The 27,288-nt window shown below is 34.8% G+C and overlaps 1 protein-coding gene and 1 pseudogene across 18 annotated transcripts in view; one reads left to right on the plus strand and one right to left on the minus strand.

The window, feature by feature from the left end:
- The window catches only part of MBTD1 (mbt domain containing 1), a 58,165-nt gene that overhangs the window by 9,330 nt on the left and 21,547 nt on the right, over positions 1–27,288 (minus strand). For 12 of the 18 annotated variants that reach the window (XM_025041707.1, XM_025041703.1, XM_025041702.1 and 9 more), the window contains 14 exons: positions 26,155–26,356; positions 23,097–23,236; positions 21,665–21,779; positions 20,750–20,835; positions 12,156–12,273; positions 9,726–9,860; positions 9,351–9,439; positions 8,912–9,146; positions 8,265–8,320; positions 7,823–7,927; positions 4,176–4,323; positions 3,215–3,297; positions 2,548–2,782; positions 1,988–2,065 (listed from right to left, as the gene is read on the minus strand). In XM_025041707.1, the coding sequence (XP_024897475.1) occupies positions 1,988–2,065; positions 2,548–2,782; positions 3,215–3,297; positions 4,176–4,323; positions 7,823–7,927; positions 8,265–8,320; positions 8,912–9,146; positions 9,351–9,439; positions 9,726–9,860; positions 12,156–12,273; positions 20,750–20,835; positions 21,665–21,779; positions 23,097–23,236; positions 26,155–26,308 (1,777 nt within the window). In that variant the 5' untranslated portion in view covers positions 26,309–26,356. Of the gene's footprint in view, positions 1–1,987; positions 2,066–2,547; positions 2,783–3,214; positions 3,298–4,175; positions 4,324–7,822; positions 7,928–8,264; positions 8,321–8,911; positions 9,147–9,350; positions 9,440–9,725; positions 9,861–12,155; positions 12,274–14,758; positions 14,876–20,749; positions 20,836–21,664; positions 21,780–23,096; positions 23,237–26,154; positions 26,358–27,288 lie in introns of those variants that run through there. The other 6 variants (XM_025041709.1, XM_025041701.1, XM_025041704.1 and 3 more) reach the window with 5 other exon arrangements.
- On the plus strand, positions 16,681–16,799 carry LOC112473226 (annotated as a pseudogene).

Raw genomic sequence — 27,288 nt, forward strand, 5'->3', positions numbered from 1 at the left:
CAAATTCTTCCTGATTTGGTAAGTAGTTTTGTGGGAAAATTTCTAATAAATGATTTCCTGAGTAAAAAAATAAGTAAAAGGGCTTTGGACCTAACCTTATATACAATGAAGATTGCTTCTGTTTTATTCATATAGAGCTACAATTCCTTATCCTCAACTCCAAAATTCAAAAGTTTTTTTTTTGTAAAACTTGAGTAACAAAACCAGACCTCACTTGGTGATACAATTTATAATCTTTATTTGGCCCATTTAGTGTAAATGTTTATATTAATTTTGCTTCATAAAATGCTCCAGAGTCTGCACGGAGTAAAATATATGCTACGTACACTGTATTTTTCTAAAATCCCCAACAATCTGAATTCTGAAACGCATCTGGCCCCAAAGGTTTTACTAATAAGAGACTGTGCATCCTGTTATTTTCCTTTCCATGTTCAAAGGACAATTTAAAGGCGTTAGAGATGATGCCATAGTATTAAGAGCTATTAAAATGTTACAGTTAACACACTACATTTATAGCTAATTTCATTTTTTTCCAGCTAATCCAGAAATTTAATGTTAAATGTCACTAAAAACTGAGATACTGATATTACCACTTCATTAATTTCATATTTCTTCCCATGCCTCTAAGCCCATTAATGCAAAATCATTAAACCCCATAGCTAGAAACAAACCCTGCAAGTCACACTGAGGGAGGCATGTGAACTGCGTATACAGTGGTCAGAAATTACTTCCAAAACGTATACATCATATAGCCACCGAGTAATAAAAAAACGTTCTTAATTCAACATCTTGGAAAGGAAATTCCGAAATCCTAGTCTTGTCCATCAGAAAGGAAAAAGATAGGCTAAAACAGCCTGTGCTGTTCAACCTTCCAGAAAGCTTAGTGATCACATTTACCATGATTAGTCCACTGACAAAGTTCCCAGGTGAATTCTTCTTAATCATTTCCAGATAAAGGGGAAATCAGTTTGGTATGCCTAGTCTGGCAATGCTCCCTAAAGTTCTTTCAGATAAATATCAAACGTGGCAAGCAGGTAGTGGGCAAAATCATTCTAGGCCTATGGGAAGCTTATGTCTGTAATATAAAAGAGAGGATGAGAAATAGGTCTGAAGCTTATCACTATTGTGAGGCTGACCTGGGTTTCATGCTGGGAGGAAACTAAAGCACCACTGCAGTGGCTGGCAGATTTTTAAAAATTCCCCCACAGAAAAAATTATAAAGAAACAATTATAATCGAAAAAAGAAGGAAGGATGTATTTGATTTTTCATGCTGCTTGTCTCTTCATCATTAAAGAGACATATGGCAAGTAGCTGAAAAAAATCTGTTTTAGTTTTAATCCTCAAATGTACTTTTTACTTTTAAGAATATCTTCACATGAAAAGAATCTCAGAATAAAATCGTCCATGACAAGCTTCATAGAAAGATTCTGTGGTTTTCTACGGTGAGGAAAAAGATTTTAAAAGAATCAAATAGAGCTATCAATATATTTTATATTATTTTGACTATTAATGTTAATAATCATTTATTATAATGTAAAATATAATATATAAAACATATTTAGAAAAACTTACTTAAGCCTGACCTTGTTAGCCATCAACTTAATTTCTTTTAAATATCATTCTAGAAATTTTTGGTTTTTAAGAAGGATGGGTTTATTAAGCTCCAAGTCTATTGTAAGCATCGAGCATTTGCTTTTTAAATAAAAAAATTTTCAGTAGGTTTACATATTATTCTAAGAATCACTTGTAGGCTCTATTCTTTACCATGCATGTTTTAAATATGGTAATCATTTTTTCTGTCAATTACAATACATGTTTCTCATTATTGAAAATGTTTGCCTTTTATGGCATACTGCACCTTTAAGCATAATACACAATGCACAGTCAGCAGCTCTCACAAGGGCTATCATTTTCTGTGCAAGAATACTATAATCTCAATTGGTTAACAATTTAGGAAATGTATATAAACACCATGTGGTGACCCACTTTTCTTATGTCCTTTGTATTGCTGGGACTTAGCTTTTTTCTTCTGTTTTGATGAACCTGACTGGCTTTCTCTTGATGCTGTAAAATAAAAGGGAAAATTGGTACCAGATAACTGTTTACAACTACATACATATCTCAGATGAACTATCTTTACCAAGACCATTATGCTTACAAAAGTACATAATGCTTTGGAAATAAGGGCACTTGTTTTGGTAAAACCATGACAGATTCTACTTTTTATTCAATAAGTACTTATTATGTATACATCAGTAAATTTTTAGCCTATAATCTTTAAACTCATTAAAATAAGTCTAGTTTAATTTGTGAGTGCTCTTACTTTTGTGTTTCTATGGTCATCAGGTAACTGACTATTGAGTTCACATGGCCATGGTACACATGGTCTGATTCTGTGATATTGTTGAGTCTTAAGATCTTACCTGGTAACCAATCAGATATAGGCATATTCTTGTCCTGTGAGCTCACATGATGATTATGTGAGACAGTCTTCTGGAGAATTGCTGATTTTTACAAAAGGACACCTTTTCTGTATACCAACTTACACTGTGATGCTGGAGGCTGTAGCTGATATCCAGTTAATTGACACCACCCTACAGGATAGAGGTCAGGGGACTCACAGTCTACCCACTGATCATATTCTTCTTCCCATCCATCAAAATGTATCCTCAAGAGACGATGAATAATTCGCGTTACTGTGGCTACACATATTAAACGTGGCTCCATGAGATCTACTGCTTCTAATTTCATTCCTACACGAAATCCGTGATTTGGAACATCCTGACATGGAGAGGGCAAAACATTAACACTGGTGAAAAGAAGAATGTATAACTTCACTATCACTAACAAAGGGAAAAAAAGGAAGCAAAGTAACCATAATATAACCATAATATAACAAGTAACAATTTAAACCACAGAAGTCCCAAATAATTCTCTATTTATTGAAACATATGAAAGTGAAGCATTTAAGAAGGGGTTAGGCAATGTATTCACATCTATTTTACTCAGATTAAAAAAATGAAACAAAGTTTGGAAATAAGCACTTCCTGAGTAAAGGAAATGTTTATATTGTTTTATTATTCTATATTTGTTTATATTAATCTCCACTAAGAAATTCTAATATAAAGCAAAGACATTTGGATCAATGATAATTTACATTTGTGTGGCATCAACAAAATTGCACATAATTATTATGTCATCACTTAAATTTACCTTATTAAATAGTTTTACTGGTGCTGCAATGGAGCCAGTTTCCCTGAGGTAGTCAAACCATTTAAAAGGAAGTTTTGTGTAACCTGAAAGACACAACTGGTTTTAGTTGCAATTCACTTAAAATGAGTAAATACAAAGTAACTCAGTACACTTAAAATCTCAGGTTTTAGGTTATATGATAAAATTTTAACTCAGGCACTAAAACTGTTGAGTCCAATAATTCCTCTATGTTAAAATAAGAATTTTCTTCTTTTTCTAGAAAGACACTGGTGTACCCACTTATCCTAAGGCAAAAGTGACTCTCCTCTCCTCTGTCTACCTCAAGTACAGACTTTTGCTTTTTCAATCCTAGGCTCAGAACAGTCTAGCATTTAACACTTTCCAGTGACATTTTTCTTTCTTTCCAAGAAAGAAAACTGGCTGGGCAAATACTATTTTTATAGACCTCTGGTTTTGGTTTTCCTTCTTCTTTTCTTAAGAGAAAGACCCAAGGCTCAGATTTTGAAATTAGGAATGTTACCAGTTAAGCCACAAGAACTATTTAAAGGTATATCTTTTAAAAAACTACATGGGAATCTACAAATGAAAACTTGCTTTCTCTCCAAAACTCAAGTATTTCTAAAAAAAGTTTATGTATTAAATAGTCTATTGAGACTATTGAGTCTATTGAGACATCACTATCTCAACAGGACTTGAGAATACTATTCATATTATAAAATGTACAGTAGGCTCAATAAAAATTCTAGACTAATGTAATTTACTGAAGCTATTTGGAATACAGTGCTTTGTGTTTTTAGAGCATTCCATAGCTCCTGTTATGTATGCATATATTTATATATGCAATATATACACATATATTCACCAGCAAGATATTTAGGGCTATGTTAAATGCTGTAAACAAATATCACGTAAAAAGAAATCAAGAACGAAAACCTAGTGTATATGTATTAGGATGAAGTACCTCTAGGTGGAGTAAGTTCAATCATGTTAATTTCACAGAAACCAACAGGGAAAATAGAAGGGGAGGTTGCATGATAACAGAACCAGTCAGATCCATCTGCTGCTTCTGAGCCATCGATCCCAATCATCAGGAATCCGTCAGCCAGCACCTTTTAAATTAAAAGAATTCCAAGTACTTAAAATTAGATACCACCATTACAAAAATGATCCTTTAAGTGACATACTAAAAGAAAGGAAAATCTATTACATAAAGGTCTCTTAAAAGTGAAAAATGTTTTTTTTAATTCAATTATGTTAAATAACTGAAATCATAATGGAAAATCTATGTAAATTCTAGTGTGTACTTTCTAGAAACAAAAGCAGGATTACACAGAAATGATTTCAGAGGTCTAGGAAAAATAGTGCCTTTGCCAAGGGCTAAGGCTGCCTGCTGCTGTGCAAAATCATGAAACTGGGCGGAGTGCTCTTTCTCAATTTAACTATCTAGTCTTGGCTAGGCTCTAAATCCTGCTCAGTAGTAACTTTAATTTCTTTTCTTTGAATTTATCACACAGAGGAGTTTTTCCAAACCTTTTACATCTTCAAGCTCCAACTTTACCTCTCTTATGGTACAGATAACCATGTTCCTTTGTGACAGAATCTAAGGCTGGCTATGCAAGGGTCCTCACATCCCTTCCTTCGTACCTCAGACTGCTGTAATCGTCCCTTTTTCACCGCAGGACAAACTTCACTGGTACTTGCTTCAAAACACCATGTCTTATACTCTAATGTCTCCCATTTTCCATGACATCAAAAATATTTTCAAATATTTTATTTTGAAACAGTTCACACTTAACAGAAAAGGTACTATTCTTGTATAATGAACTTCTATGTCTTCATCCAGAGACCCAGTTCAATAATATAGTATGTAACTGTTGCAGTCTGATTTCTGTTCTTACCCTACTAAACTGCTAAATTTACCAACGACCTAGTTTGTCAAATCTAGTGCCTTTTTCCAAAACTCACCCTCCTCAAACTTTAGACCCTCTGCAGTATCCAATTTCTGTTGAGGACTCTTAACTTTTTGAAATATATTCTCCCAGACTCATTACATTGCGATCTACTCTTTGACCATTCCTTCCACATCTTATTGGTGGCTGCCCTTTCACCTCTAACTCGGTGAGATTATCCACACCCAGTGCTTCAATAGCCGACGTCTATGCCAACAATTTCTCAAGCTTTATCATGAATTTGTCTCCCTTCTAGTTTCTCAGTCCTGCATTTTACTTGCAGGCTGAACAAATTCTCTGAGAGTTGATAAAAGGCATCAAAGCAACAACTCCTCTTACTCCTTTCAAAGGTAATCAATTATAGGTTCCACAATGCTTATTAAACATTTGGTCCTTTTATCTTTGCCATTAACTCTCTCCATATCCTATTTATAGCATTTAGCCTTCCTCTATGGACATTTCCCTTTTACACAGTTAAATTTTCCTTTGGTATGACCTGCTTATGCCAGAACCCTTTACCAGCTTTTCCTGTTGCTAAAGAAAGCTCAGATGGCCTGACCAAGCATTCAAAGCCTGTACTTCCTGATTCCACATTATCTCTTAGTATCTGCCCCCAAGGTCCTTTCTCCTAGTAGAAATAAGGTCCTTTCTTATAGTAGAAATATTTCTACTATATTGGATATGTATATAATTTCTACTATATTGGATATGTATATAATAACTTTTTCTTCGAGTGTAACAGCTTTGTCTAAGACCTCTGGAAAGGACTACCTGTCCTCATGCGGGAATCCTTTCTCCCTTTCTAAATAGCTGACTGTACCAAGGATTAGTATCTAACCTTCAGGGCAGCAAGCCGAAGGAATTAGACTTAGCAGACAGAGACTGTTGTCAAGCCATGGTGGCTCAGAGCTGAAAATGAAAGGCCGTGGTACAAAATAGGACGAGGGGCCACCATGTACAGATTGAGTGGGCAGAACACCAATTGAGAGTGAAAGAAAAGTGGCATAGATTCAGAACAAAAAAGAGATGAGACAAAGAAGACTCTAATAGGTCGAGAGTAATAAATAGCTTATGCCTTTCTAGTTCTCATCCCCGTGTCCTTGCACATATGTGTCCTTAAAGTAACTTTCCTAGAGTCAACTTGGATGGGTTTCTTATAAACAGAGATTGCCCACTGTGTCCTTAAAGTAACTTCCCTAGAGTCAACTTGGATGGGTTTCTTATAAACAAAAGCCTTGCCCAGAATATTCAATGCAACTTGTTTGATGTGTACTGTATGTGAAATATTCGCCATCTCCTAAACGTGGCTGATACCTTCCTCGATGCTTTTGTGCACATTCTTTTCTCACAGTTTTTTCCTGTATCTCTGCTGGGCCTGGTTTTTCCCATCCTTTGAGACGAAGTTTTCAAATGTCCTGTTTTCTAAAAAGCTTTCCCTGATTCCTCTGAGACAATGTGATCTCTCATTTGAACTTCAACAGGCTTTGTTGGTAGTTTTCTTAGGTCACAGGCAATTGTATTAAACTTGTTTTTGTACATCTTACCTTGTTCTACTAGACTGTAAGCTTTTGAGTCCCCACCAAATCTAGCACAGAGGGTTTTGACTAAGTATTTTCTGAATAAAACTTGATATTCTACTTATTGGACACTTCTTTTTCATTTCTTAGAACAGGGCATGGTATAAAGGCACTGGATCCCAAAGCTGGTTGATTGTTAAAATCACCTAGAGAACTTTTCCTTTTCTTTCTTTTTTAAACAAACAGATTTGGGGGCAATATTTCTTGCGATTCTGACTGAGTAAGTCTAAAGTAGATCATAGAAATCTGTTTTAAATCATACCAGGTGACTCTGATCACCAGTCAGGGAGAGAAAGAACAGGGTTTGGAACCAGTCTTGTCTAGCTGTGTGACCTTGAACACAAGTGCTTGGGACCTGGTGGCCATGATAATTGTGTTTAATTCTTTTGGCTTAAGGTTTTAAACTGTGTTGAAATGCAAATCACAACTTAAGTTATACCTTTATGTAAGTAGATTCTGGGTTAGCAGTTCTTAACTACAGCTGTACTTGAGAATCACCTGGGGACTTGAAAAAAATGCCAATGCTAGGGCCCCAAACCAGACTGATTATAGCAGAATGGGGGATGAGGGGGATGAGAGGCCTGGTTACCTATATATTTTTATAAGTTCTCCAGGCAATTCTGATGCTTAACTGAGAATTGAGAACCACTCCTCTAAGTCTTTTCATACAAGCAGTTTCAGAAGAGAAGAAGAAGAGAAAATAAAGTATTACCAAAAGGAAGGAAAAGGCACAAATAGTTAACAAATGAAACTGAATATAAACCTGGCCTCGTTACAATTGTGTTGGACTAGCTTTGACCAGAAAGTAACTTGAATAAATTTTCTTCCTCTAATTTAAGATATACTTACACAAATAAAGGTAGCTAACTTAAGATGACAATCTTGACAATAAACTATATAAAAAGAGAATCTCTGACAAGAGAATTAAAATTCATTTTGAAATTATTAGTAACCTTCTCCCCAGTAACAATCCAGACATACACATTTTATGTCAAAATGAGTATGCCAGGGGCCTCCTTGTCTATTACCTTACACCCAGTTGCTATAACTGCATTTCTATGTTTTAAAACCCATTCTCTTACCTTTCTAATAGTTGCGACACATATTGTGGAAAGATTTAATGGGTCTATAGCTTCCAATTTCATTCCTTCCTTGAACCATTCCCCACTCTGGTCTACTTCTTTTACCTAAAGAATTACATGAAAGCACATCTACTATTACAAATGTTATCGTTTTAACAATTAAAATATTACCAATTTGAAAAGGTTTACCAGACGAAAATACCAAATGCCTTCTCCTACCTACCTAATATTATAACTCAAACTTCCATTAGGGAACAGAGAGAATTCAGGCAAACAGAACTTAAGAATAATTATAATCAATGGTGTGACATCTATGAATTACAAGACTTAATTCTTTTAAGTGAACATATGTAATCGTGATTTCCATAATTTTAGGAAAAAAAACCCACAACCCTCTTTCAAACATAATTTACAAATGAGGGTTCTTATAAAAACTTCTTACCTTAGCAAATAAATGTGGTGGTGTATCAAAATGTCCATCCTGTTTCTTTGTAATATCTACAAGGAAAAGTTACATACTAATCTGTCAGCATTTGTGAGAAGACCAAAAACCACGTTTCTTTGAAGGTTTCAAACTCACAAGGTATGTATTATCTAAAACATGGCAAAAATACATGCCTTCTACATTTATGGTGAATATTCTTTAATAGTCATTCTCTCTTTAGAGTACATGTGCTATTAAATACATTCAGCCAATTAGAATGCTGGTAATTCCCTTATTAGGGAATTACAACTTTATAAGTATGTTTTAATGTGTTTAGTATTAAGTCAAGCCATATGTAATCTTGCTATTTTGATTAAAACTGAATGGAAAGGGAAAGGCTATCTTTAGATATTTCAAATGGGCTGGATAAGAAAAGTATAAGAAAACATGTGTAGTTGTGACCAAAAGTGCGTTATTCTTTAATTGAGAACAAGTGGAAGGAATGTAAAGGAATTAGTTAGGACACTAATATTCTGATGTGAAGCTTCCCTAATTAAGGCAGAATAAGCAGCCCAGACAGCTAGAACGCTATTTTTGAGAAAAATAACCAAGTAGTACAATTCAGCCTCAATATTTTCAACAGGATTTCTGTGACAGGTGCTTACCAGATCTTTTGAATCGATGGCCTATGCTTCGAGACCAACCAATATGATGGATTAATGGGCTGTGCATATGGCACCAGAAGTCATCTGTTCTATCTTCACTGTCTTCATATACTAGTCTTAATCTTCCTCCAATTACACTTTCCACCACTGCCACTCGTGTTCGACACAAATGCCTCTTGTCAACCACTTCTACTCTCATGCAAGGTTTGAAAGGATACTGCATACTTTCTGAAACCTCGAAACAAAAGCAGACAAAAACTGGAATTCATGACAAAGGTCTACAAATCATTTTAATACTGCACTGTGGAAAATACTGAGAGCACTCAATATTTAATAAAGATCTGGCTCACTAAAACAACTCCTTAAAAAACTTGGCAGTTACTCCTTTTTGTAGAGCTCTCATTTGATACGTTAGTCCTTTCTAAGATCCTATCTTTACCTTTTGTGAGAAATCAGGAGGAAGTGTTTTGGCACCAGTAAGTCGTTTCACTAGAAAAGCTTTCCAGTTTGTATACTTATGCTGAATAGCTAAAACAAAAGAAATAACCAGTTACACTTTAGCAAAGAGTAGAACTGCTTCATAAAGTATTTGTTAAAAAAAAAAGTAACAAATTTCCTTGCAATTTTCAGTATTAATTAATGTCCTGAAGAACAACAACAAAAATAGAGAAAACAAGTATGTCTTGCCAGCAAGTAAGTTACTTGAAACCCAAATGTAGTATTTTAATTTCTGTACAACCTTGATGTTATTATGTGTGAAACTGCCTTTAAGTACATATCTCTAAATGACAGTAAGGATACCTAAGCTACTTACTTCTAGGAGGGACAAGAGGTTTTCCACTGGCTGCACACCAACCAACTGGATGGATATCAGAACCACATATATTGCACCAGAAGTCCAGACCAGAGTCATTTTCAAATCCTTCATATCGTAAAAGGGCATTGTAACCTGAAACCAACAAATCAATCATCACATGAGAAAATGAAATAAAACAGGATATGGGTGCTGGTAGTGGCTGTCAAATGTTGTGCACATCTGCAACATAATCATGTGCAGGGCTTGTGAATGGACAGATGGCTCGACCCCATCCCAGGGATTCTGATTAGTCGATACTGGTTGGGTCTCAGAGTCTGCATTTCTAACAAGTTCCCAGTAATGCTGCTGCTACTAGTGTATGGATCAGACTGTAAGAATGACTTGTACAATGCAATCAGTTTAACTGTTTCAGAGCATGGTTATCATTTCTTAAATTCTAGAAAACAAATTCTCAGTAAAAACAAGGGTAGGAAAGTGCTACTAGAATGCGTAGTTCTGAAAAGAAAGAAGATTGTGGTGGTGAGTCAAAACTTGTCAAGTCACAGAAACCCAGTTAAAGTATATCAAAGAAATTGCTTTATCTAGCTGATCAGGTGACCAATTAATTATTCTTGGATAATTTGGATGTGGCTATTTTAAGAGTCTAAATTTTTCTGTCCTGTATATTTGGAAATAAGATTTGAAAATGTTAGGTAAGAAAATTCAATAAACACAAACAAAAGTAAACCACTTAAAAACTGTAGGTTCAAATAGAAAGCTGTATCTCCTAGAAAGAATAAAAAGTATTTGATATAACCTGTTTATAATTTAACAAATCTTATGATGATTTAATTTAAGGCCTTTAGTGGAATAAAAAAGGCCCAATAAACTTGTATTTCAGGCATGGAGCTAAGTTCAGTCCCTATTTTCATGTGTTAATACCTACAATGAAAATTTTAGTTTTAAAATTCAAGAATTCACAGAATAATTCATGAGTTTGTTGTCGAGCTCTAGTTCCTGATTAACATCAGGCTAATTTCTAAAACCAATAAAGTGGCTTAGAATAAGATATATGAGGCAATTAGATAAAACAGAAATGTAAAGCCAGAAATGGAAGGTAGTAATAATTCTTGGCTATTAAATGCATCTGACTTAAACATCTAAGACAGAAACAACATATCACTTTTTTAAATTAAGGCCTACAAAATAATAAAAGCATTTAGAGGATGCTTATGTGGCTGGGGAACTGTTTCAAAGAAAATGTGGGAATTGAATTGGGTTATATGCGATATACAAAGCATGGAGATCTCTCCAGGCAGAGGTGACAAAGAACATGCGGTATGAGGGAGGAGGGATATAAATCTCAACAGCTCACGTATGCTGGGATCAACAAAAAATTTTGTTTCTGGTGTATGGCCCAACTCAGTTGTAAATACTGACCATCTTGATCCTTTAAGAATAAAGAAGCTGTTAAAGACGCCTGAGCAGAAAAATGAAATTGAGATCATTTTTAGGTAAAGTAAATCTTTCAGTTGTATATAGTGCGCTATATACAGGGTGTTTTGGAGAGAATTGATGGAAATAGGCCTACAAAAAAGAGTCGGATGGGTAAGACACCTCTTCCAAAAATCTAAGGACAACTTTTCTTATTTGAGTGGCTGCTCCCTCATCGAAAGCACTGACTACAGTGCCCTCCTATACCACCACTTGCTGAGCACCTGGTCATAAATACATTCAACATTTGGCAGATGTGAAGTCGCTGGAAAAAAAAAAAAAAATGAGGCTTATAGGCTTATACTTCTGCACATCACTTGCCCACAGTGTCTAATAGGAGGTCCCTAACACAGGGTACACGAAAGCAGTGGGAATGAAGAAAAAGGAATAACCCAGGATACATGAAATTATCGACAGTTGTTTACTACTATGAACCTTACCACTATTTCTTTAGTACTTCAACTTGGTGTTACTTTTCCAAGTTATTTCCCTATACCAGAGGTTGGCAAACTATATTATGCTCTATAGAGCTGGCCTACTGCCTCATGTTTTTCACAGTCTGCCATCTAAGAATGGCGTTTACATTGTTAATTAGATGAAAAAATTTCAAAGGAAGGATATTTCACGATGTGTGACAATTTTAGTAAATTCAAATTTCGATGTCCATAAATAAAGTTTCACCAGAACACAGCCACACCTACTTATATGTATATTGCTATGGCTGTTTTCATGCTACAATGGTAGAGCTAAGCAGTTGTGACAGAGTTTGTATTGCCCACAAAGCTGAAAATATTTACTGTCTAGCTTTTTACAGAAAAATGTTTGCCAATCTATGCTCTATTACCATATTTATTACTTATTTGGCAACATTTTTACAAAATTTACAAATATGCTTTCTTATAAGTTACAAATATAATCGGCATTTTCTAGTACAATATTATGCATGCTTTTCACCTGCTAATTTTACAATTCCAGCAATCCAGAAGACTTTGGTAGGTAGGCTGCAGTCCGTATTGGGAACTTCTACTCTCACATTTTCTGAGATATCACCCCAGCAGGTCCCCATAGGTGCCTGTCATATAAAAATTATTAAATTATTATCTTATTAACATAAAGCCTAAAATATATCATTCAAAATTAAGCATTACCACCAATAATGGAAGTATTAAACTAAAAATGCCATTGAATTCACTCATTTTTCTCTGAAAATATAACTCTTACTCCTCCTCTTTCACAGAATTTTAATTGGAAAAAGCCAGTGATAGGGTTAAGCTCAAGATGAAAAGAATTCACATGTACTAGAACAGGTCCATGTCAACTTCAAAAGTCAATACCGTCCCAATACAAGACCAGAGCAGCAATTTTTGTAAAACACAAACTTGATAGTAGATTTCACAGGTTAAAGTTAATGTAAGAGCCTCATTATTATTTTAGTATTTTTAAAGTTTTTTTTTTTTTTTTTTTTTAATTTATGATGCCATGATGCTGGGCAGGCCCTATTCCACAATCTTGACATAAACCCCAGAAACTCATTATTTTTAATATGCGCTGAATGAAAACACTTTACCTTAACTTCTAATTTAAAAATATGTGGCCAAAGAGCAGAAAGAAAAATAATTCCAATCAGCAATGTGGTTTCCAATAATAAAAGAGAAACGAAACATACTTAGTTAAATTCATAGGCTAGAAATAAAACAGAAATATGGCAAAAGCCCTGTATAAAGTTATTTAAAAGGTGGAGTCGAAGAGTTTTTGGAGATGCATACCATGTTGTTATACAATTTATTATTTTTAAATTTCTCATGTAGGAGTTACTATAAACAAAGCGAAAACTTTCAATGTTAGAACTAGTTATCACTAGCCTCCACATCAAATGGTTAAGATGGGGACTCAGAAAACCGATCAAATGACTATTATGAAGGCATTTTCTAAAATCTAACATATATTTCCAAATTACAATTTCCATTACATTTTAATCCTTAAAATTTGAGGCCATTTACAATTATGTGGAGCTTATGCAATGGCTAATTAATTCAAATAAGTGAATTTAGTAACATAAATGCTAAAAATACTAAACAGTCTCTGTGGCCCTTGATATCAGCTTCTCATTAAATATAATTTAGAACCTTGATCATAGAGAAAAGGATTAAATGAGATTATAAAAGATCTGATAATACGAACAAATCAGGAAAAGACAAAACAGCTTTAAAGCTCAAAGATGAGTAAACAAAGATATTTAAGAGTTATACGAACTAGCCAATTTGAACACTGGGCAATGTTTTCCATGCAAGGCCTCTCATCATCTGGCAGATGCTAACCCAAAAGGAGGATTAGCCTAAAATAATATTCAATCCCTATCCTCTTAATAGTTTTTGAAATTTCTGAAAGACAGGAAGAACATGTCAAGTAATACTGAATTAGAACTAAGACTGAAAACCAAAGACAGAATCAATTTATGGCAATTGCTTTAAGTAGCAAGCAATGGATATACCTCAATAACTTGGAGATAGTGGCCTATTTCAACTATCTGTGATTCTGGAAGGGTACACTTAACTATTTCCCTGAGCTGTGCCAAAAATAATACGTCCATCATGACTATCTCTTTCTGCTTTTCTTAAATCGAAAGACTGGACTCTTTAGGTTCTGCTATCTCCCCCTGTATCACTCTAGACTGTAGGGCCATCCCTATTGCCAGCAGATATGATCAGAAAAGGAGAGGCTGGAAGGAAAATAGGTAACATAGATTAAACTAAGATATATTAACACAAAGATCATGTAGCCATTTCTGTGAGGATGAACCAATCAGAGCAGACAGATATAGTTAAATATATGTATTGAATTAAGGTAGGGTATTCGACCTCCTTTGTTTGGCTGCCAAATGTTATGAAATGGGCTAGACTTTCATTAAGAAGAAACAGGCATGGCTATGCTGACTGGTTGGGGGTTACGTTGGTATACTGCTAAGTGAATTTGGCATACAGAACTCTTTTTGAACTAGCTATGATAATGTCATACTGACTTAAAAAAAAAAGAAAAAAGCCTTGAATTGTTTGGAGAAAAAAACTTTTAGTCATATTTTATTAAAGAAAACAAAGTGTCAACATGTTGACTTAAAAAATAAAGTTAATATTCACTTTAGTGGGGGATATTATATAATATTTTGGTTCCTACAGTCTGGATTGGTATAGGAGAAAGTAGCAGAAAGTGACATTTGTTCTTGCCTGTAAGTTTGTGGTTCTGCTAGGCCCTCTTAAACCAATCCATATGGTTCACGCTAAGAAAAAAAGGAGAAACGAAAATAACAACAAAAAAGAGCACCACAGTCATTGCATAGTATGTGCTCAATGTGTTGAAATAAGGTAACTTCATAGACATAGCTGCCCTTTTGTTTAAAATGAATATTCTTAAGTGTGGAAGACTAAATGACCCAGGGCTTGACAGCCATCTTCATCCAAGTCATCTGTCTTCTCTTGCTGGCAGGAGGGATACCTCTGAAAGTCTGGATTGGCATAGCATGAACTAGCAGAACCATAATTTACAGGTAACAACAAATTTACCTTCCAGACTCAGGACGAGAGGTCCACCTCAGGCTCCTCCCAAACCAGGAAGATCTGCTTCACCACTTCCTGCTCCAGGGCCACTCGTGAGGGCTATCTGGGAGCGACTCTCCTTCCCTGCAAGGTAAGCTATCATCAGGTCCTGCAGGACATGGCCAAATCCATATGCTGAGGGCTCCCCAGCAGAAATGTATGACAACCTCCACCTGACTGTCTGGAAGAAAATAATTTGGTGGGAAGTCTTATTTTCTGAACTTCAAGAACATTCCCAGATAGTCCAATAGCCCAGATGGCTAGTACTTAGACTCTCAGAGGGCTGATACACTGCTCACATGATGCTTCATGGCAGAAATACAGTTTTCCTTCTATAGAGCTGCCAATCTATAAATTTTGATAATCACACACAATCCTCGATATTAACAGAGTTTAAGTGGGCAGAGGTTAGACTTGAAGTTGCACACAGATAACCAAAAAAGAACCAATCCCAATAATGATATGGCAAATGTAGACAAAGCCACCATTAAAATACTGTAAGACAAATAGGCGTATGATTACTAAAGTGCATCAAGTCGAGATGATGAAATACTGTTTGACTTAAAAAAGGAGAAAATTAACAGAAAATTAACTAGAAAGAAATTAAAACTCCTAAATAATACTTGCTGGAATGAATGGGAAGTAGAAGTAGGAAAAAAAATTGTTCCCTGTTTCTCTACCAAGTCCACTCACCTTTTGATTTGATATCAGAATCTACTTTTCAGGAGTGGTGGTAGTAGAGAGATGGGGAATGCAAGGAGAGTATAAAAGGAAAATGGGATGCTTGGGGTGGAAGTAGGATTACAAATGAGGGAATGCTATGGGAATGTAAAAACAGACAGAAGCAGTGGTTACTAGTTTGAAAGGCATAAAACAGTCCATAATTTAAAAAACCATATAAACCAATATTGTTTAAAAATTGGGAGATCGCAATAGAAAAATAGAAACGATTTTAGAAAACAGACCAAAATTAAGAAAATAATCTACATTAGTTAGGCTTTCTATAAAACAGATGCTTTCCTGAAGAGAATCTATCTCATGGCAACTCACAATAGTTAATTCAGATGGAGCAGTAACAAGTGCCAGAAATCAATTTAAGTTTTGTTTCTATTAGAAAGAAATGCTGTAATGTAGAATGACATAAGTGAAGATTCTAACTTTAGTTAAAATGGCCATGAAGTCATATTTATTTTCAACTTTTAATGGAGTCACGTGTAAGTGTGTATGTGTCAAGGCCAGGGAAAATTTTTTTTTACTTAAGATTATTTTACTAAAAAAACATATACCTGAGAAATAGATAAGTTTTACTCTGAAGATAAACTATTGTTACTGTACATACACAATCAAAAGGGCTTTTGTTTTTGTCCTTAAAATTAAAAAAATATACTGTGAAAACAGGTTGCAAAGAAATATGGATAACCTTTTCACCTCAAAACAGCTGGCGTACAAGTCAGGCACCAAAGAGAGGATTAGAAAATATCAGGTTAGTAATATCAGGTAGTATTTGTGGAGGCAGGATGAAAAACTACATAGTTAACTCAGCTTTAAAGTTATGACATACATGTACAAAGGACCTTTTTTTTAAAAACACAAAACTACAACCATTTTCAAGGGAGAAAAAAGTAGGATGATTATATTTCTGGTTTTAGCAATGACATTATCAACAAGACGCCAAGAGTATATATAGTCCAGGTACCAAACAAAAGAGTTTTAGCTTTTGTATGATTCATATACATTTGCTTTAGCACATTTTGGCCTGTGCCGTAATGCCTAGGAAAGAAATGTTTTACTTGATTTTATAAGGCAAGTAATGGGAAACAGGAGTCCTTCAATTTAAAAGATTACAGTCTTTTAAAAAAAATAAACAGTGCTTTAAAGCTAAATGTTCTGTCTACGGCCATGCCACCCTGAACAAGCCCGACCCCGTCTGATCTTGAAAGCTAAGCAGGGTCGGGCCTGGTTACTACTTGGATGGGAGACCACCTAGGAAAATCAGGTGCTGTAGGCTTAAATAAATAAAAAATAAGGGATGGTAAACTGACAAGGTCCTTGCAATCTGTGAGGTCAACCAAGGGTTGTCTCGCATAAATATAAGTAAGTAAGTAAGTAAGTAAGTAAGTAAGTAAATAAAGTTAAATGTTCTGCCTATACATAGAACAACCGGAGGTTCTCTTGGGTCCAAACATAAATTACTAATAGAAGAAAATAATCTGTGAATTTCATTAATGAATACAGTGCATCTAAATGGCATGTGGTACTTAGTAGTATTTTGGAGATTCTTCCAGTTAGGACAGATATGGTTATTGCTTTTAGGGCCTGTGAACTAAAAGAAAAAAATGTATTTTGGTCTTTGCCCCTGGTTCCTGGCACAGAGCTCTTAAAACCTTTCTAATTCTAAGTGAAAGGAGCACTGAGAGCATCTTTTGTTCTCATGTTTGGTCTTTGATCCTGGTTCCTGACAAAGAGCTCTCCCAAATCCTGAGGAATTTCTTGGGCGATAGGAGTGTCTTCTGTTCTAATGAGGTGACTCTGTGGGTTTCTAGATAGTTTCAGGATGGAAGACGGTCGCCAGAAAGACTAAGCTATGAGCTTGGAACCTTCAGCCCCATCCCTCATCCTCTGGGAAAGTGAGAGGGGCTGGAAAGGGAGATTTGCTTATGTGATGAAGCCTCCATAATACCACTATACGGGGTCTGGAGAGCTTCTATGTTGGAGAACGAGTGGAGGTGCCAGGAGAGTGGTGTGTCTGGAGACATGAAAGCGCTGTGCCTTTTTTCACATACTACGCCCTAGGTATCTCTTCATCTGTAGGGGTCATGGGAACCTAATTTATAGCTAGTCTGTAAGATGGACAGGTGACAATCTGGGATTTTTAACTGGTGTCTGAAGTGGGGACAGTCTTGTGGGACTGAACCCTTATCTTGTGAGATCTGATGCTAATTCTAGGTAGACGGTGTCAGAATTGAACTTAATTATAGAACACCTAGCTAATGTCAGAGTTGCCTGGTGAAAACACACATGTGCTGTCAGGGAGTATTATGTGGTAGTAGTGTGTGAAAGTAAAGGAAACACAGGAGTGCTTTTCCTATAGAGGCTTAATTTAAAATTATGTTAAAAAACAAAAAAGGCTTTGCATTATGGAAAGCAGTTTAAAGCACAAAGTTGAAAATTCAGCTATTAAAAAAAGTAGTAGTTTCTTCATTTATAATAAGAGGTGGATTAGATGAACTAGATGATTTTAAAGATTTATAGCTCTGTGACAACATGATTTAGGATTAATTAAAAGTGGTATTATCTAACTCAGTGGCTTCTAACATCAGAGACTGTCAAGGAACGGGGAGCCAAGGGCCAGGGGCCCAGGCTCTGGCCATACCACCCCAACCCTGCCAGACCAATGAGAGCAGCTTCCTCTTGTCCTAGCTATTAGGGAAAAGTGGAACTCTGATGTTTAAAAAATGTCTGAAAACCACCACCTATAAATGAAAGCTATATCAGATACATGGCAGTCATAATGCACGGAATTCTAAGTAGATACATTTAATGACAACTGGGCTCAATTTCCATTGCTATATTATAAAAAAAGTCAAATGTTGTTGTGACTGATTACAAACTACTATGCATAATTATAGCAATTATCAAAGAGAATATAGTCCCATGATGTACTTTGCAGAAACTTCATTCTCAGAAGTTTACAGACAGCCCATGGAAAGAGGAATTCTACTCTTGAAGTTCTATGATTTTATAACTAATCATCATCATATTTAAGTGCTGGAAAATATAAAGTGTTTACCTGGGATCCCTGCTCAAGGAGAAGAGGTTGGGTTATGTCAAAGAAGCAAGGCAGTCAACACTCTTAACACTGCCCTTACTCCCAACTGCTGCTTCAATCTGAATAGCTCTACATCTCTGTTATACACTGGATGTTTTTAAAAATTATGTTTGTAAACAGAATCCCCTAGGAGCAGGAAAAGGCTCCTGACCTGTGCTTAAGTTGAAGATAAGGCAGAGGTAGAGTCTGGTGGAAGGGGCCCCTACTGATGAATCAGTGTTAGAGTACCCGTCAAACCTTAGCAAGACCAGAAGACTGATGATACAAGGCAGGATTCTCATGCCCCTAGATGCTCTTGACAATAGATTTTCTGAAGCCAAAAGCCAGTAACTACTTGGGAGACCTAGAAAACTGTCTCAGGGGGAGCACCATGAAGAGTCAACACTAAAGAACAAAATCAAGTACAGCATGAGGCCTGACCTCCTAAACCAAAAGGCTTAAAATGAAGATGCTGGTTACGGCAACAAAGCAAACTCATTTGTTCTAAAATATACTAAGAAATTACCAATATTAATTTTTCCTATTTGATAAGGGCAAAGCAATAAAGAATGAATGGAATAAGAAGGTACTGGGTGATAAAGAGGAGGCTCCACAGTATTCACTGTTATTAATAATATCACTAAGGCTAGTTTCTCTATTCTATGATAGAACATTTTAATCTTATAGAAGCAAAGTCAAAAAAAAGTTAATCAATTTCACTGTTGTAATATTTTCTTGTCAAAGAACTTTAATATAGTTTTATTAAAGATATGAATGTGAAATAAAGTACTATCCTATTGGGACTTTGAAATGCTAGTTTAAAAAATATTCTGACTACTTAAACAAAATAGCTTGACATGGCTTATAATATTAAAACATAAAAAACAATATTAAACTAAGATAGGAAAGATATAAAGGCTATTCAAAAGGAGACAACAGGCAAATATTTCAGGAATCTGGGATGAAAGAGTTACTATTACTGAGAACTTAATCTAATTCTAAGCTTCTTAATACCAGAAGGAACTATCCCAAGAGAGGAGAGTTAAAGATTTGCTCAGTAGTTCTTGTTAAAGCTGCCGCCGCCAAGCATTTAACGTATCTCACAAATGTGACACTACTATCAACATCACAGTAAAATAAATCACCTACTTTACATAAGTATCTCAGATTTCATATAGGCTGGTTCAGATAGTCAGCATGCCACCAACTAAGAACTTAACACCTGTACTTTTGATAAAGAAAACTAGCAAACAAATGAAGTTGGCTTTAATTTATATCTCTAACACTGAATTAATATGCTTGGCCTTGATCAAGATCATTTATTGGCCATGAAAGAATGAAAATTCATTTAGATTTCCATAGCGAAAACTCAAACTCATTTTTGTTCACATGCTATTATTTAAAACTATAGCCTTAACTTAATAAAATGTTAGGAGTAAAAAGAATTTCATTCATTAATTTTCTAAATTCTCTTCTGATACATGGTCAGTAGCAGACAGAACCTTTAAAAATAAATTAAACTTGCGGTCAGGTTAAAAAAAATATTGCAGAGAATTTATTACAATTGAATCAAAAAAGAATAAAATCAAAAAGAACTTATCATCAGATACATTTTTAACATAATTTTGAATGATTTCAGATGCTCTGTAACAACCTATTGCTAAAAGAAAAAATGTATTACAAAGGGTTTCCCATGATATACAGGACATATTTTAGTCCACAATACTCTATTACTAATAGTTACTTCTTTGATTTTGTGATTTTACATTTGGAGACAAAAACAAAACTGGGAGAAAGATCCTTCCCTTTCTAAATTATCAGGCCGAACCATATGACGTTGTCAATACACAACTATTTTTGATATATAAAGCCAGCAGTTTTATATGGCTCAACTTAATATGAAAATTGGATGAGATCGGTACTATTGCCTATATAAAATGATTTTAGAATTCAATTTCTTTATATAAAGCCTTACTTAAAAAATTTACAGAATTTATTTTTTAGTTATTTGATTAACGTAGGGAAAAAAAATTCCATTACAATATATAAAATAAAGATCTTCTAAGGATAAGATGCTCAGGTGTTATTGTTCCTTCAGATTTAAACGACGACTAAGTATTTCAATATGAGATGAGAAATTCCATACTCACATGTTTAAAGCAGGTAACTGGAGCTGCTATAAAGCTATTGCTATTGATGTAGTTACCCCAGCTGAAACCTTCCATGGAGACTGCTGCTGAAATAAAATAAATTTAGATATATTACAATGCTCAAATGTTTTATTTGTTAAGATTTTAAAATCTGAAATAATGCAAAATTAATGTATCATCTTTAAAGTTTTTTTTCTGTAAAGATTAAATAACTTCTCTAAATAAACATGAACTTTGGCATATATCATATTTGCAAACAAATAGCAGTTTTAAGTCTTCTACATAAAACATATGCTCTTCAGGAAGTAAACTGAGTTCTCCAGTTATGAGAAGCAAAGAACAGCTGACAGCAAAAGTGTTTGTGATAACAAACGTGGCTATGGATGCTTCTGTTTTCATTCTCACACAGTTCTTTACTGTGCACCATCAGAAAGATGTCCATCTAATATTACCACTTAATACCTTCAACGAGGGGCTTTCATTGCCTATTCCCTACTTACCTCCTTGCCTTTGCACTTCTGTTAAGAATCTCCTATTAGATATGGTTCTTTCTTCTTATGACTCTCTTCTCTCCAAGCCCTTTGAAGCCTGCCAATTGTCTTATTTATTTACCAATTACCTCCACAATGCTTTCCGCCATCCAAAGCATAAAGAATCAGTACTTAAAAAATACTAAACCAAATAAAAAACATTAATATTAAGGAGACTGCCATAAGCACTGGACCTTGTGAATGCAACTATTTTCTTTTGGAATAATTTTTTGAAACCAAAACCATCAGGAAACCTAGTGTCATAATATACTAATGGGGCACAGAAATGGCTTAGTTAGCCAGAATTCAAAATTAAAAGGTCACTAATTAAACCCAGATGAATTAGTATCAAATGTTTCACGTCTATTACATTTACCCATATTACCTGCTTTAGTCTTTGCTTGATTTTGCAAGGTAGCTTGATACTGGGCGTATGCAGCTAGTTTAGCAACTAAAGGTTGTTTCTGAAGAACTTTTGCTTTCTTTGTTGGAGGCTTACCCTAAAACAAGAAGAGTTAAGTAAATAGGATTCTTTTTCATCTCTCACCCACACCAAAAACTAACTTGATTGCATACTATTCATTTTGCTTAAGTAAACATTGAGGGTTTAGAAAATTATTAAAGCAGAGGAAACATACAAGAAATTTTAACATGAAAAATGTTTTCTGGAGTTCTGCCACAATGTAGATATCTAATATGGGTAGCAGAGGTAGCATAGACAAAAAAATAATAGCAATATGCAAATTAATATGTTAATAAAAAAATTACAACCCATAAGATGTTAAAATACAGGCTGTGGTGGATATTTGATTTCTTCTCATACTAGATAAAACCAGTGGTTATTCACTCATGCAGGTTGCCAAGCATTGCTATTTATATGGTAAGAAAAGATAATTTAATGTTTAAAGAGCAAGTGACTGAGGTTTATACCTTTAGTGCTAACGCAAAAGATCAATGACAAAATGATCATGGGCCAAATTCACAGTGTGACAAACTGCCATCCATTTGGGTACAGACCACTGCTCAGGATCTTTAGGTACTGTCTTTCTGAAATATAGAAATACATCTAAGTGATGTATTTCCTTAATTTAGGGGACTTAAATAATCCTTTCAGTGCTATGTAATGATCACAATAATAAGTTAAAGAATAACAAAAATGTGATCAACAATATAAAATACGTTATAAAAATCAGGTATGTAATGCCTTTAAAAAGTTGTTTATATGCTACAATAGCAACAACTTAGACAAATGGTCAAATCTCCAGTCATTTTGTAGGTACTGACTATTGTACATTTAGAGAGATGATTTTCCTCCTACATCATAAATGTTTTCAAAGAGGTTAGTTGGATTAACCAAATACATTTGGTTAAGGTATCAAATGGGTTGTTACCAAGTACGATGCAAAGATAATGGAAAAATAAAACCAAAGGGTAAACCATATCCCCCCACATGTTGAAAGATTCTACCTTGATGTTAGCTCAAAAAAAAAAGGGGGGAGGCTGGGGGGGAGAAAATGGCTTCAATTTCTGTATGTAAAAAAGTATTTATTATATTCATAATTATTTAGAAAAAGGGTATTTTAAATTTACTTAGACAATACAGGTTATTCTGGGAAATATGCTCTGTCTATTTATAATAGCTATCAATTTTATAGACTGAACAAACTTTGGAGCTCACCTATTTCCTAAAAATGTGGGGTATAAAATGATAACTGGCCAATGGGGCAGAGGTAGAGCACAGAGAATCACAATCAAATGACAGATAAACGGTAAAAGCCATAGAAATAACAGATATAAGAATAAGAAGGTTTCTGTACCGTTACCTGAAGTCTGGCCAAAATGCTTGCCTTCTTGGAGTTTGACGAATAACTTCTTGAACATGAAACGCTGCAGAAACGTTTGGTTTTAGAGTAAAAAGCATCTCGCACACCAACCATCCCACACATTTCGCAGGTAGCTAATTAACAAAATAAAAATACTGATGTGATCATATAATAAAACCAATTTTTAGCGAACAGTTTAATAATTTCTCCAACTAAAGTTTTAATTAAAAAAATTTCCTTCTAAGGAAAATTTCTTATTATACAAATGATAGAAAAACCTAGACGAAAGTTAGAGAAAAGGTGGTATGATGCTATAACTAGGGGCTCCAAGTCTATGAAAGGCTTTATAAAGGGTCAAAAGACACAAATATAAGTCAAATTCAACAAACATTTTCTTAGTGTTCACCATGTGCCAGGCATTTTCTCATAGGCATTATGAGCTGCAGTGTTTGAAAGGATTATAAACAAAAGATGAAAAGCGCAATGCAACAGGATTAATTCAAAGTGCAGCATAAGCCTTTAAAATATTGCAAAGATTGAAAACTAAAAAGAGCCAACTCTTGGAAAAATGCTTAGGGTAATACTAGGATTCTTTCAAAATATGTTCAGGGAATGAGAAAAAAGGGGTAAGGTCCAAGCTTGAGGTTAAGTGCTCTATTATTAACTGATAATAGAGAGCAACAAAACTCCAACTACAACTGTACCTCTTCTATAAATTAGTGTAATGGACAATAACCCGAGAGGCAGAATAGAAGAACAAGGGTCATGAGAACTGAAGTTCAAAAAAGAAAAATGCATATACCCAGGAGTGGAAATGCTTAATTATAATGGTAGTTGCACTTTTCATTTTCTAAGGAATCGCCATAGTGTTTTTCATAATGGCTGTACCAATTTACATTCTCAACAGTGTACTAGGATTCCCTTTTCTCTAGATCCTTGCCGGCACCTGTTATCTCTTACCGTCTTTGACAACAGCATTCTAATAGGTGTGAGGTGTTACCTCACTGTGGTTTTGATCTGCATTTCCCTGATGACTGGTGATGTGGAGCACCTTTTCATGTACCTATGTGCCATTTGTATATCTTCTTCGGAAAAATGTTTATTCAGTTCCTTTACCCATTTTTAAATTAGATTACTTGCTTTTTTGCTATTGAGTTGTATGAGTTATTTACGTTAGCTTTTACTACCTGTGCTTTTGGTGTCTTATGCAAGAAACCAGTGCCACGAACAATGTTAAAAAGCTTTTTCCCTGTTTTCTTCTACGAGTTTCACAGTTTCAGGTCTTATATTTATTTAAGTCTTTAGTCTATATCGAGTTAATTTTTGTGAGGGATGTAAGAGAGAGGTCCAGTTTCATCTTCTGTATGTGGATATCCAATTTTCCCATTACGATTTATTGGAGAGATTATCCTTTCTCCGTTGTGCTTTCTTGGTTGGAAAAAAAAGAGGTAACATAGCAAACAACTGCGTGAGCAGGTTCAAATCTCCACTGTAACAGTTCATACTGGAGGGACTTGTAGTTTTAACAGTATTTGTAAGTCTATGGAAATCATGGAAAAAAGGTAAAGTACCAGAAGATTAAAGATGAACAAAGAGGGTCTAAGTGCGGGGGCGGCGGGGGGGGGGGAACCAATGGTTTTTTGCTGTATAAATTCCAGAACAGATTATTAAAAAGGTTTGTGATTATCTAGATTAAAAAAATTTGTGATTTCCAAGGGGACAATGTATCTTTGCCAAGGATTACAGATGTCGACCTAGAATTCCCATGACTAGGAAGTAAACCCCATCAGGGCAGGGACTTTATTCTTTATCGTTCATCTCTGTATCTTTAGTATTTAAAACAAAGCCTGGGACATATAGAGCTTCAATAAACTTTATACCCGATTGTGGTAAGATTACCAGACTGGTATGTTGTAACTAAACCATGGTGAGATACATATTAACATAAGTTAACACATTTGATAAAATCTCTTATGTAGCTTCGTCAACAAGAATTGAGAAATTTAAGCTGAAGCAGAAGACAACTCAGTAGGTTTTAATTGGTTGGATGACCACGCCTAGTGAACTCTAAAAAAGAAAGTGAAGATTTTGATATGGTCTGCAGGACTCTGTACTAGGCCCACTGCTGCTCAACTTTTTAATCAAAAAATGAGAATAGGACCTACGTAGCAATTTTGGTATCATGAATGGAAACACAGTGTTCTGAAAAAGGAAGATAAAAGGCTGAACTACCTTTTGCCCTAATCCCAAAGGGTAACCAAACATCTGCCTGAGGGTATTTTCCAGGGTGTGGGACTTTCAATCCTAAATCCAGGACAGTTTCTAGGCAAATCACAACAGGTTGTTGCCCTACTACCACATAATCTTAAGTATCTCCAAAAGAAAGCGAGCAGGGTATGGATGAATTAAATCACCGTGAAACTATGAGAAATGGCTGAAGCAACTACGATTACTTGGTGTGCCCTAGAGACACACTGATACTATCTGTTCTAGTGTGAAGAAATGTTGTCATGACAAAAATTAGAATTATTCTGTATATCTTTAAAAGCGAAATTAAGACCAAAGACAAAAGTGAGAGCAAGAATAACTTTGGTTCAATATAAAGAATATTGTAATTAGAAATATCCTATCACTGAAAGTGTTAAAACAGAAAACTTCTTATAATGTTCTAGAGGAACTTCTTACAATGTTCTAGAGGAAAAGTTTCTTTCAACCTTACAAGTCACTATATTATCCTACCCTTTACACAGGGATTTATTATCTAATTACGAAATTTAAGTCTACATTAAGTTTCTCAACAGCCTTTTGTTTTCATTTTGTTCTACTTGCTTTCCACCAGAAGGTGGTAGGTAGGCAAAATAAAGAGATCAAATACAAACCCAGTGATCTTATCTAGAACTATAAGTTTCAGACTGTGTTTCTTCAAAACTACTATTTAAAAATTCTAAGGGAGGGAAATGACAGAAGAAATGGAGTCGAAACATACCCTCAAATATAAAGTTGTATAACAGAGAAAGGCTATTCACCTGAAGGCTATATTGTTTATACTCACCCATGCCAGATTTACCATCTGGGTATGTGTAGACCTGTCCATTATTTTTGATAATTGGGAGATTAGAGGGTAAAGGAGCAACTTCTTCTTCACTCTCCTCAGAGCTGGAGCTGCTACTTGTGTCCTCACTGCAGCTATCATAACCGTCAAACATCCCGAATGAGTCTCTTCTTATCCTTTCGGATTGTGAAGAATGTTCTATCTTAAAAGTAGAAGAAATCAATAATACATGATGCAGCACTCACACCCCCTCCCCACTAAAAACCTTTGTTTGAATTTTGGTAAATGAGATTTGAAAAATGAAAATCAAGCCCTGAGAAATTATTTTATTTTATAATAAAAAGCTAAATGTTTGTGTCCGAATGGAGCCCCTCCCTTCCATGAGGCATAAATCTATTAGCTACTATGCTAGCTAATAAGAACGAGGAAAAGACCACTGAATCAGTAGATCATCACGTAATTCAAGTTTTGCCATAAACTAGGTCCGTCACTTCCCTAAAAGAAGAGATGAAATAAGATGATTTTTCTTCAAAAAACTTTGAAATACACATACAGATTTCTTAATTTGCCTTTCATCTGTAAAACTGCAAATGTCTATAATAATTTAGAACATCTAGAAACTATATAGATGCTTTTAAAAATCACTGTAAGAGTTCTGGAGAGAATAACTGAGATTTTAAAATTTCAGTAACACTTTTTAGACATTAACTATTTTGAAAATTATAAAAGATAACATTTTATACATTCGACCCCATTTTTTACCATAAATAATAGCTAAAAAATTTCCAATTATCTCAAGCTAAACATTTCCTTTTCAAAGGAAAAGGACAAGGACACTCTATCATCCTCAGTGAATGCTACTTAAATGTTCCCTCATTTAAAGCCACAAAATACTCCCAAAACGAATACTAATCCAAACTTTCCTGAAATAAATTCTAAAACTTGAGTTTAGTGAGAAGAAAATCAAAAGAAAATAGGAAATAATGAAGAGAAAAAAATATTAAAAAAAAAATCAAACCATCACTAAACATGCAGTGAGTTACAACTAGATCAAATACTATCAATGAAAGACTCTTTAGCATTCAGCCTCAGTTAATATATATATTTTTTATCATCTCATTCTTTATGTAAATT

This window comes from Pteropus alecto, unplaced genomic scaffold, assembly GCF_000325575.1.
Source record: "Pteropus alecto unplaced genomic scaffold, ASM32557v1 scaffold98, whole genome shotgun sequence".
Taxonomy (NCBI): domain Eukaryota; kingdom Metazoa; phylum Chordata; class Mammalia; order Chiroptera; family Pteropodidae; genus Pteropus; species Pteropus alecto.